Raw genomic sequence first — 13,301 nt, 5'->3', positions numbered from 1 at the left:
TAACGAGTTAACAACTTTTTGACGCTGACCACTCTCGATAAAACATAGAAGTCAACAACAACAGAAAAAAACTACACTGAAATCTCAAGGAGGCAACAGGTTACATCTCACAAAATATATTTTAAAACACAATTCAGCATTCCAAGCTAAGTGCATACTGGATGTCAAGAGCTAGTAGTCCAGGTACCCTTAACCTTTTTCTCATTTTACAACATGACTCTCTAGAATTTCAGAATTCAAGGCAAAGTAACTGAAAAGTTACTTATGGAACACTCCATACTCATCAGGTAAATCTGTAAATTGCCCACATCCTTCACCACAGTATTTGTGGAAAGAAAGGAGGGGAAGCAAGTGTTACAGCTGTCCTATAATGTTAACTTACCAAAGAAGTGTGTCATTCTACAACAAAACCGCATTTTTTAAATCTTCTCACACAATGTTGGGAAATAACAGAAGAATATGTGGTAGTAAATTTATATTCAGAAACATTAATTCAAAAGGAATAATTTTACTCAAGATATCCAAAAACATATCAGTAACTAATTCTGACTTCTAGCTTTAAAGGACAAAATTCTCATCCGAAGTGAAAAGGAACTGCAGAAAGGAATTTATTAGTTTAGGAAATTCCATGTACTTTACTTCTTCACATATAACGTTTGTATCTTCACATATATTTTATTGTTGACACCTGTAGTTCAACAGTGTAATGTCAATACCTTGTTTACCAGAGGTGTTTAATAGCTAACCTTCTTACAGCACACTTCCACACAATTTCAGATCAATAAATAGACATAAAGTCACATCAGGACAACTGACACCAAACATTTCTGAACTTAAAACAACCACAGCTGAAGACTTTCAGGCACAGAATTCTTTGGGTTTCCAAAGCCTGTTCTGCCCCACCTCTAACTATATCAAGTGGTCCAGTAGACGCAATTCTTCCTTAGAAATTCTGCCTCAATTATAAAATTGAACTTTTATTGAATTAAGGGGGACAGGGAGGGAAGCAGTGAAGACTGCATCGTTTACTGATTTTTAAAACCAGTGTCTCTTGGTAAGAGATGTCCCATAGCTCTAATTTATAAGAGAGTCATAAAAAGAGAAACTACATTCACTTACTTTTTTACATTTTGCTATATTCTGTTCTTTCTCTCCACTTTTTTTCCTTTTCTTATCATTGACTTTTGTAACTCTTGTAGCAGTTAAAGTAATTGTAGTTGGTGTATGTTGAAAAGCAGTATACAGTTCCACAGGAACCTCATCACCACTCTCTGTTGCGCTGGTATCCCCATCTTTAAAGCAAAGAACATTCTGTAAACAATTAAGTACTGTAGAAAGAACATTCACTAGTTACTCTACACCTGATTTTAAAAAACAACGTATACGGGCAAATGCGTCTAAGCACTCACAGGCTAGATACATCAGCAGTTGCAAGAGTAAGAAAATGAATGACCAATGAGAAGCTGATAAGTAGCAGATGTTCGTAATGCCAAGTAAGAAAGATACCAGATTAATTCCACTCAAAGAATGGAATTGTATTATCATATTCCATTATACACAAAACTAGAATCAAAACAAATATGGTAAAAAAGTATTTAATCTCATTCACTTATATAATACTTTTACTTGTAATATGGCTTTAGGATTCTCTCAGATGACTGTATTCTAGAGGGGATTAAAATTAATGGCTGCCCAGCATTTCTTGCAAAGCCCTATTAATCAGTCATGTAAGCCATAATCAACTGTTTCAGCTTCCATTTGCAGTATCAAGTGCCTTTTTCAGGGCAAATATGTCAATTTAGCCAAAAGCCTTCTCTCCTCAAAATCCTCTAATAACAACATTCTGCTACTCAGAGAAGAGAAAAGGGAAGCCTATTTTACTCTTTAAAAGATCATACACAAACTGACATTTTTTTCTTTGTGCTATGCACCTGCACTAAAAGACAAAGCCTGCCATTTAGCATACATCAGCATTTATGTCAGACAAATACATTTCCTGACCTGAAACAGGATTACCCCACTTCTGTCAAGATCAAAGGCTGTGAAGTATGGGGAGGATTGGAAGGGAGATGGTGCACACAGATAGGAGACTGCTTGTTCACATGTGCTTAGTACAGACTTCTCAGATTTTAGCAGCTTTTCCAAATATTCTGCCTTCACTAAACATACCTGACACTAAGCAAGACTTTTTCTGAAACTCCATAGATGCAAGCTTTACAAATACTTAGTAAGAGCAGAGAAAACATTCCTCCTGAGCTCAGAAGGATGTTGCCTTAATCAGTGCACTCAGTCCTAATTGAAACCTTCTTTACTAAATAAATAACTCCAGCTACTGGTTACTCTGGATTTTTCTTGCTCACAACATTCCTTAACAGGATTCTTCTGTGCATAGTAAGCACTCCAATGTTACCATCTTGGTTGTTCTTTTCAACAATTTATTAGGCACATAATTACACTTTAGATATTAGTAGCTGATGATGGTCTCTGAAAATGGTTACATTTCTGCTGGGACTATGTTCTGAAATAGCATAAAAAAGCACATAAAAAAGAAGAAATGTCTAATCCAAGAAAAACTAATAGCGGAAAAACTAACAATCAAGAAATGAAAACCCAAGGCCCTCTCGAAATTGTCAATGTTTGTAGTCCATGCACTAGTGCCTACAGAATCTAAATATGTCACAGCCAAACGCCTCCCCGCCCCCAACCCTCCTCAAAAACCCCACAAAACACTGTCTTCCTTAGGCAAGCAACATTTCAATATTGTTGTCTACACTGTGCCCTAACTTACTGTAAAGAATAATTACCTCAACTGAACATATAATTACAGACTTGTTTTGAGACACTCCTTCCTTAACCTACATAACTTGCTTTCACTTTAGAGAGCCTTAGTAATGCACACTAAGGTAAGATTTTGCATCTTTGAAGAATCAAACTCTCCAAATTTCACGAGACGTTATGAGCCCAGACTCATTTCCCCATAAAGCAGCAAACGATCTCACCAGCACCAATTTCAAGACCAGACAGCCTGAAGCACCATCCTTGAACAAGTTACACCTCTACATACTGTACCTTTAAAAAAAAAAGAAACAAAACAAAAAAAACCCCAAACCTCAAAGCATCTAGGATACAATTGACTAGGAGCTTAACAAAGGTGCTCACTCCACTGAACCACAGTAAGCAATCCAATGCACCGTAAGCTGCATCAGAATTACACTTTTATACCAGAACAACACAACCAGCACCACCACACAGAACCACAGGCCCCAGAACAATGGGCTATAAACATTGCCAGGAAAAAAGGTGACACCTTTATACATAAAAGTTTAAGGCTCTCACCAAATTTCATATCCTGTGAAATGTTCACTTAAAAGTTCTTTCTTTGATGCAAACCAACTGATCTACTACTTGCTCCCCACTGATTAGCTCTGGATGCAACATGGCTAAAGTAGCAACTCTTTAGAAGCCTTTACAGTAAAAAACGTTATACTGTAAAGTATTCTTTTATCTAAATGAAAAGCCCTATCATACATAAGCCTAAAAAAAGTGCCCTAAATACATACTAACTCAAAGAACATCCAAATAATGCAATAAAACACCTGTGTACTTACTACTAAGTTATAAGTAACATTCTGCTGCAGTTGAATACTTAAAACATTTAACAGATTCAAATTGATACCACTTCTGCTTTTCCTACTTGGAATCATTTATGAAAACTGGCCATTTTTACTAATGTCTCATGGTAGATAGCATATGCAGAATTACCTTAAGTCTGAAGCATGTAGGATCAGTCAACATACAAAAAGTACATTTAGCCAAGCAAATCTATTCACTAAATTAAAATTAACTAGAGTGCAAGCATACTTTTGTTTCAAGGTATGTATTATAAATCATAATAATTAGTCTAAGACTCAGTTGAAGTGCAATATTAACAGGACTAGAATTTATCTTTTGTTTTTACTCTGTTTTGTACTTTAGTATTTATTTTAAATCTGTTCTGTGCATTCAATAGGAAAAGACTGATCATCAGGATTAAGGAAGGCTGAACACTAACTTCAAGTGTAAAAATTTCTTCAGCTCCTGCTAAGATTTTTACTATCTCTCAAGTTTATAGTAAATGATCAGATAGTGTGGCTACAAATCCTAAAAGATCACTTAAATAGCTCAGACCATCAACTTCCCCTATCCTGTATGTAATTTCAAGTTCATTCTCACAATATCATACCACTTAGTACAAATTTTTTTTAGAATTTAAAATTAATTTTTGCTGATTCTATTAGAATAATAGAACACATACCTTTATACTTCATTTGGAGTTAACAATTTCACTATCTAGATGGTCAACCAAAACTTTACAAAGTAAGTTTGGTTTTGTTACAATGAAAACAGACAAAACAAAAACCGTTCTAAAGAAGTCATTGATGGCTTTAAGGGACTTAAGGCAGCTTAGCACTGGACAGCAGAAAACGTCAACCGCACCAAGAAGCACTGTTAAAGCCACACACACTTCTAGTCCACATCACACACTTCAGAATTTTTCTGAAGGCATATGAAGTAGGCAGCAAGACCTTATCTACATGGTATTTTTTTAAAAAAATCCTAACACACACACACTCTCGCAGGTACCCCCATACTTCAGAGACATGATTTGAAAGTAAAACATTACGTTTAGGAGGATGACTTCCTCCCATATCATGACTTCTGTAACAGAGCTTGAAAGTATCACTTCTCATTCAAGAAACCCACGACATGTTTGGGTACTGGCTGGACAAAACTCATGACACGGTAGGCCAGCTGAGTTTTGAAATTCTGAACCGTGGGAGAGCTAATTTCTTAAGATACAGACCCTGAAACAGATACCTGCACTACAAGCCTCATCTAGTTATCAGAGGCCAAAAACCCCTCAAAATATCATACAATTTTTTAAACTAAGTTTAGCAATTTTTCTTGTCAGAACAAACCCAAAACATACCAATACACACACCCAAATCCACAGCTAACAAGTCAGAATTAGAATTCCCTCTCAAAACTGTGTTACGTTGTTTTAAATCACAATTATGTAATTCTTAGAGACAGCAATATCATCTGTAATGGAATAGCTTTAAGAGGTTGGTACGAGGATATGAGTAGTCTATACTACGAAGGGAAAAGAAGGACAGGGCTGTGAAATAATTTCTTTCCAAAAAGAAAGCAGACTTAGTAACCCTCTCACCACAGAAGAGACCTGAACCTTTTCCATCTTATCTTCAGTTGCTTAACGTAGTCTAGTTATTATAAAAGCTACATTATTATGAAACTTTATGTTCAGATTGAATTATTCCACAGATGTAAGAAAAAAAGACAGTGATGCAACCTTTAATAAAACACATGAAACTGCAACAATTCTGATGTAATGTTACCTTAGTAACAATAAAGGCAAGTAAAAGGCATTGATTTGCCTTATATGCTGCAGGCTATCAAAACTGCAGGAACCAGGTATACACTCTTAAGTCTATACAGTTGATCTATACTTACTTTATAACCTTTACTAAGGAAAAAACTTTAAGATTTACTCACCTGACATATTTTCCCTTTTCCGTCGTTGTAACAGTACTGCCCTTTCTTTATCTAAACTCCTGAAATGAAAAAAATTTTTTTTATTCCATTCTTCACTTATGCATCAACACATCCAAGTATTAAAAGTGACCTTTCCATAGTTACCATTTTCCATTGACTACTACAGAACAAACAGTAGTCTAGCTGAACGTTTAGATACTTAGCAAAACATCAGTTGGGCACCGTTCCATTCCATTTTAACGCAAAGCACAAGCATCCAAGTCACTTAGAAACATAAAACTTGATAGCTCAGAAGAAAGACTGACAGGTGCCCAGCGGATTACAGGTAAGCAGGCCTTAAACCATTTTCCCTGAGATTCTTCAAGACAATCGTCACAGTACAATACAAAACAAATTCTACAACAACAAGGTCCAAACTGCTTCTCAGAAATAGAAGAATCACTTTTTGGTAATTAAACTGTTCTGAACACACACATCTTTTATTCACTAATTAACAATCTGCAATGTAAATAACAGGTAGCATTTTATATACTCTACATCACAGGACAACTATTAACAACAGTCAGATATAATCTACTTTCCACGCAGTCAGAACAAAGGCCCTCTTTGTCTTGTCATAACTTGGAGGGGGGGGGGGCATAAAAATACTCATTCCAGAGCAAGAAATAGTACAAGTGAGCACTGCAGAATTTTGGAATGGGGCACATAAAAGACACTGAGAAATACTGATGGGACAGCTGACCTGAAAACACTGCTGTTAAGGGTTCTCAACATAAGACAGCCATGAAACAAAATGTGGAACGGATTGCCTATGTCTCGGTCAGCCTGAGAAACAATCCAGGAATCACTACTATTTCGGTAAGCCTTTCAAGGGTTTGCCCGTGCTGCCTAGTGAGGTGAAACAATGACTACTGTGAACATGGGGAATGGAAACTGGTAAAATAATCTGCATTAGAAACGTAGGTCCTTTAACTAGGATTATCAGGATTATGCTACATGGTCTCTGTTTATCTGTTGGTTGTTCCTGTACCTGCTCTTTTTATATTCTCCACTCAATCTAGTTTGTATTCAAAAATCAAAAACTGTATTCAAATTCAAAATCAACCAAACTGCTCACCTCGGCTGACAACGTTCACACAGATATATGTCAGGAATATGCTGCCTGTCGATCCCCATGCAGTCAATGTGCTGCCAGACACTTTGAAAAAAACAGAAAAACACTTTCTTATTTCAAGTACAATTTTCAAAGTTGTGTGAATATATAACACACACACAGAGACACACAGAGCAAGTGGTTCTTTTTTTCATCATGATCTTTACTCAGATTGAGTACTGCCTAAAACTACATCTCAATCACTGTCTTCGCCACCACTCTGCTAGCTGATTTGCTATTCCACTGATTACTGTAATTCCAATCTTGTGGCTGTCTCCTGGTGTCTCTCTGCTTCTTTAGACTCATTTTCCCTCTTGGAAATTTTTCTATAACACTGGAAATAAAAAATGGTAAATAATCACAATAGAGAACAAGGTAAGACAAATACCCTCAACAACAAGATTTATGCTTTACATAGTAACAGGAGCTTTGTTTTTAAACTAAAGGATTCAATCTCCTTTTAAAATATATCCATAAAGTATTACTTGTATTTTCTATATAAAAATATATATGCAAATATATGGGTTTATGTACTTATACATTTCAATAGAACATGTATTTATGTTTTTATACGCACACCCCTCATGACTGGCAGCACTGTTGTGCAGCACAGGAAAAGCTTTAACTGCTTTCCACAGCCAGGGAAGAGAGGCTGCTTGCTAGACTGAAGGCTACCCTAGGACAGCAGTATATGCTCATCCCCACATTGCTAGAAGGAATGGGAACACAGAAATCCTTGTTATCTTCCCACCTGTGAGTTTATCACAACTGTCTCCAACTCCTCACAGAGAATCTTTTCTTCAAAAGAAGCAGACTCTACCTAACTGGTGACTGCCTACAGCTCCACTGCTGAAAGAATATCTAAATACATTTCAATGTAAGGGAAGCGGTCATCAGAATCAAGGACCATCAAAAATTAATAACCACCTTGTTATGTAAGCAGACAGAAGAATGAAGCTCAAATTAATGTTTTGATTAGCCATAGCAAGCATTTTAGAAATACACAACAATCTCATAAATTCAGTAGCGTTCATTAAGTGTACTGAATGTAAAAATACAGGCGAATGTTGTCCAGAAACATGAGATTTGTCTTCTCCTGTTAAGTGTATCAGCTCTAGAAATTTCTAAGCTCCTTTTCCCAAGTCCAAGTATCTAACAGCGCCTGCTTATTCTACTATGATCAAGTAGGTGCTTAAAATTCTTAAAACTACATCCTTTGAAAATTAAGAGTTCTTATCAGAAAGATCATGGAGAGAAACCAATATCTGAAAAGTTCCTTTCAGATTATTCTGTACCCTGCAAGTTACTTGATTTACCTGTACACAATTTACCAAGATGCTTGGTTACTCAGTACATGCAGATTAAGAACCAATCCCAAGGTCTTTATTTCACCATACTAACAAATAACTTGGACAAAATACCAGAGAGATATCCTTTTTAGATGGGAAAAAGATATACCCTTATTAAGCAACAATGCATAAGTAAAGGCATGAACAAATTAACGAGTAGTCAAGACAGACTGGAATAAAGTATAAAATACTCACTGGACTTAACCAACTACCTTGCCTATGAGAAAGTCATACAACCTTCAAACACTTTCAATGCAAAGAAATTTCCTATGACTCAAGATACTTAAAACACCATTAAGTTATGCTTACTTTCAGTGCAGCTTAAGTTTTAAGTAATTTTTATCTTTTAAATTAATATTTGTTACCTGCATTTGTCACAACAGATCATATATCCATCATCATGTGTAAAGCCACAAATGCATCTGGTAATATCAGTTCCATAGCTTCCATCCTCTGATGTGCTGATGGTAGTAGCACTGGAGGTTTCATCAAAGTTGGGAGTGGTAAATATGCCTACTTCATTCTTGCTTATAAGCACTGATGGAGGAGGAGAAGCTGGAGGCGTTGGAGGAGGCCGAGCACCATAGTTATGGTCCTAGATTTTTGTGGATAAGATAAGTTAGAGCTCTTAAATTCATGCATACACTGATGGTTATTTAAGCCAAAGCGTAAGAATTAACTTTGGAAAGAATTTCAGAGACTTCTTATTTTTTTAGTAACAGTTTAAATTTTTGTTTCTGTCACTGCTGCTTCTTGTTTTTTACCTTCTCAACTATGTTTTACATAAGTGCACTATGTTCTGTATTCTGCTTCTAATCAACCATCATTAGTCACCTTACACAACTCCCAGTAAGATATGAATACGTCAGGATGAATCAGAGTTTTTTCAGTTAAGAACAGACAATTTTACATAATCTATTTTATGCAGAATACTTAACATGAAACTTACTGCATAGGGCAAACCAATGTAACTGTGTGAATGTGAGCTGCTGGTATACAACTGGTGTGGATAACTGTTCGATTTTTCAACTACCACAGGGCTAGCTTCTACAGATTCTGGTCTGCAAGGCAAAAGACAGAAGAATTACAATTAATATGCAATTTATAGTAACAGATTACAGATACCTGTTGCACAACTTCAAATTCATTGCCTGCTGCTCCTGTTTAAAGGAATATACAAAAAGGGAGTATGTGTGAGAATAAACTCACAGAGCCCCAACTGCCCCCTCACCCCAAGGAAAAAAAAAGGAAACCGAACCCTCTTTCATTTACAATGAAGCTTCTAGAGTGGCAGTGAACTTATGCCTCTGTAGAGTTACAAAATTTCTCAAAAAAGTGCATGCTGAATCATGTGACATAAGCTGCAAACCTGGGACAGAAAAGCATGTTACACACCATGTCAGGGAGTCATCAGTCCATATGCCCAAGTCTACAGGGCTGTAACAGAAGCTGCAGAAAGGACTTCAGCTCAATTATGACAAAAGATAGAAGCAGTAATTCAGAGAGCTGCACAGTGGCATCGCCCTGCACTACCAATGCTATTCGATTCTGCGATGACATCTAGTGGTAGCATTGGTGCACCATTCGCACCTGTCCAGCGAACCAGGACTCAACGCAGCACAGTACTGGTTCTACAAACAGAAAATATAAGTAGGGCAAACCTATCTAAAGGCGGCAGTTGATCAATTTATTTTTAAAAAGAAAGAAAAAATTATGAAAGTTTGCAAGAGGTTTTGTAGTAGAAGGCAGTGCCTTCTTTAATACACAGACTATGGTTTGTTTACATGCACTAAACCAGAACATGAAAGACAAGAAAGATAAAAGGAATACTAAAATAAGATGATCTTTTTGAGCACAAGAAATTACACCTTCATTACCTTTCCTCAGCAGTTACACTCATGTGTGCACACAAATATATGTACACTCATGACTGACACACTTTTAGTCAGTAACTTGTAGCTTTTTCATTGCACCATATGACTTAGTCACACTAGGACAAACTTCAAATGAACCCAGAGTTACCTAAAGTTGTTTCCTTTCTAAACATCATAAGGCAGGGCAAAATATCAGTATCTAAAACCAAAGTGGCTTTTGACTTGCATCACAAATCAAGCCTACTTCACTTTTCTAATTTTAGTTTTATTATGCATAAAGTCTACTTCTCATCACAAATCTTAATAATTCATTGAACTGATTTTTAAATAAAGTTGGTATTTCTGAATCTGAAGTTAAGAATAGATATCAGTGCTCGCTCTTAGACATTAAGATATTAAGTAGACACCTTTTTGTTATGCCATGAAGTGATACTAGTTTGATTTAAAAGGACACCAGGAACTTATATTTACTGGCACCATTTTTTGGTAAGAATATCATTAATTACTACCTTTCTGAAAACAACATACTGTATTTTCAAGTCTATTTGAAAGTGTCCTATTACTGTTTTTGGTGGCCCATTTCCTCTTATTAGCTTTTCCCCATGTGACATTACAACATGATAAAATTGTTTAAAAGAAACAACTAGTTAAAAAAAAACACTGGGTGAAAACTTTAGCTTCTAGAGTCCAAAGAAAAAAAAACATCTTTTTTAAAGCATTAATGTCTCTTAACAGTCACCAGCTGCATTTTTTTAGAGAGTGAGCAAACATGCGAATGCACAAATCATGTGAAGTACAAACATTAGAAATACAACTTCTGACTAGCATGAGAAAACAACTCTGACAACGCCTGCCCCTTGCTACCTCATCAACCCAGAAAAATCCTCATTTACTCTCTTATACCGTACTCCTCAACTTGAAAATAACTTTATTCAGTTTGCTGGAATTATCTTCTAGAAGCAGATCAGAATTTGCCAGGTTCAAACCCATGACTAAAAATCTGTGCCTTTCCAACAGATTTGCCTTTACCTATTTACTGACATAATGCATTTGTGCAGTAATCATACACCACTAATGTCATCCAGTTAATCTTTCTGATGATCTAGCCAATCAAAATGCCAATGAATGAGGCACTGACTACCCATCCATCATGGCTAGGACAGAAATTAACTTATCTTTCTCTAGGTCAAGGGGGTCTTGACTACTGTATTGCTTCTGCCATTCTTCAACCTTTATCGAATGGGACAAGCAGTAGCACAGTTACTCTTAACCGCTATTGGTTCAATGCTCAATCTCTGTATTCTTTGCTTTAGTATATGGAAAATACTCATTTTCAGAGCAGGAAGGCTTACTGATGGGGGGGGGACGACGGGGACACATGACAGCAAATTCAGGTACAACCCATCCTTCAGCAACACCACAATTAATTTAGGAGAGTTTCCTTCATTACAAATAAATATTACCATGACCTAAATACCAGCTACTTCAACATGGGAGCATTCAGTGAAAGATACCCAGAATGGGAATGTCCTAAAAAGAGGTCACATGTATTTCATCAGCTGACTACAAAAACTAAAAAAGTGTTCCAGATCTCTTACAAAATATGAGGCACAACAATACCACCCTACTCCCTAAATCCATTTCTACCTACTCCAGCAATTTATAAACCATGTAAGAGAACCAAAGTTTAATATTTAGAGGCATAACAGTTGTGGGAAGCAGAAGCATTAGGCTTCCAGAAACAAATGCATTTATCCCCACCTATTTTAATGCTCATAAAACAGATTCAGAGTACAGGGTTAAAAATGCAAAAGCACAGCTTTACCTGAGGAAGAAAAGCCAGAAGACAGGTGGGAGAAAATTAGGTGAGACACAAAGACTATTAAATCTGTCTTTTAAAAGTTTTAACATAAATACAAAATTAGAGCAGAATCAGTTTTCAGCAAAGCTTTTTTTTTAAAATGCTTATCCACTGGGGCCACAGATACTTCTTGAAATTATAACAGATGCTCACCAGAGCTTTATGCATAACTGTTAGAGTTCCATTTACCCAAATGCTAGACTGGGATGGGGAACTGTGTGGAGGGGACTGAGAAATATGGGAAGGACGTGGTGGAACATTCACTAAAGCTAGAAATTCATCATCGTAGGTGTCCTTTACAGTCAACAGAAAAGTGATATTCATCCCATAAGCAGTACAGAATTGGTATCGTTTCTCCACAGAACTACATACAACCTTCTAACTTTGGCAGGCAGGTCTGCCAACACCCTTTCAATGGTTCAATGTGCCCTTCACTGAACTCCTTCCCACCCCTCTTCTGCCCACCACGTGCATGACCCTGACCTCAAACAGGAAACACACCCTCTATAACATCATTTGTGCAAAAAATCAAGGCCACCTTCTCAAATAGGCATCTCAGAATTGATGAGTTTTGTGAATAACGCCTCTTGGTAATATATTTAATTGTGCAGCCAGTTAAAGAATAAAATACCACTTAATTTGAAAATCAGTTTTTAAGAAATTTGTTACTCAAGTAGCAAGGCACTAACTACGGTATTACAGACACCCACCCTAATCTCACCGTTGGCATTCTTATGGGCATGCCAAACCCCAAGTTTTCAGGATGACAAAGTGTAAGCATTCAGATCTCAAAGAACACTGTGAGGTTGTCCTTGCTTGTATTTTTGAACATAAGCCAGTTCTGTAACAGACTGAGGTACTAAGCTTGCCAGTCTTCTAAGCAAACCACATTTTTCAGCTTCAGCTCAAACAACTGCACCCTTAGTGTCTAACTAAGAGAGATTTATGGTATCTTTAGTTTTCATCAGAACTAAAATGTTTGTATTACAACATGGTATATTTTAATGTAGACCAAAATCCTAATATTATGACCGAAAAATAAACAAATATTACCATGATAAACTGACCATGACATTTTTCTAAAATATCATATATATTTGTTAAGTGTTGGGGTTAGTAATTCAAAACTGTGCAAAATATTAATAAGGAACAAAACAAAAACCACCACAGAAAGCTTCCCCCATACTATGATTTAATCCATTCCTGTAACTTGAAAACAGGAACATAGTATTTTCTCAAATGTATTTAAAAAAGCAAAGATACTGGTATTTTTAAAAATCCTTCAAGTGATTTTCCTTCTGCAAGTGAAACAACTCTCATTCCTACTGTTCATATTTAAAAGTACCATACAAACTGAAAATATTCTGCATGTTGCCAGCAGATGGCATTAGTGAGAAGTTAAATAAGCAACATATGAGATCAGATAGTTCACAAAAACTCAAGTCCCTACAAGCTTATAGTTAACCTATATTAAGGAAATCAACTATCAACTATCAACCATTCTAAGCAAT

General features: G+C 36.3%; 1 protein-coding gene across 1 annotated transcript in view; it reads right to left on the bottom strand.

Moving 5' to 3' along the window:
* The window catches only part of KMT2E (lysine methyltransferase 2E (inactive)), a 61,335-nt gene that overhangs the window by 26,643 nt on the left and 21,391 nt on the right, over positions 1–13,301 (bottom strand). Inside the window, 5 exon segments of the mRNA XM_064444623.1 lie at positions 1,120–1,292; positions 5,554–5,612; positions 6,671–6,751; positions 8,421–8,650; positions 9,005–9,116. Coding sequence (XP_064300693.1) covers positions 1,120–1,292; positions 5,554–5,612; positions 6,671–6,751; positions 8,421–8,650; positions 9,005–9,116 — 655 coding nt within the window.

Source organism: Phalacrocorax carbo, chromosome 1 (genome assembly GCF_963921805.1).
Source record: "Phalacrocorax carbo chromosome 1, bPhaCar2.1, whole genome shotgun sequence".
In the NCBI taxonomy this organism is placed as follows: domain Eukaryota; kingdom Metazoa; phylum Chordata; class Aves; order Suliformes; family Phalacrocoracidae; genus Phalacrocorax; species Phalacrocorax carbo.
The sequence above is the reverse complement of the archived record's forward strand: the minus strand, read 5'-3'. Positions and strand labels throughout refer to the sequence as shown.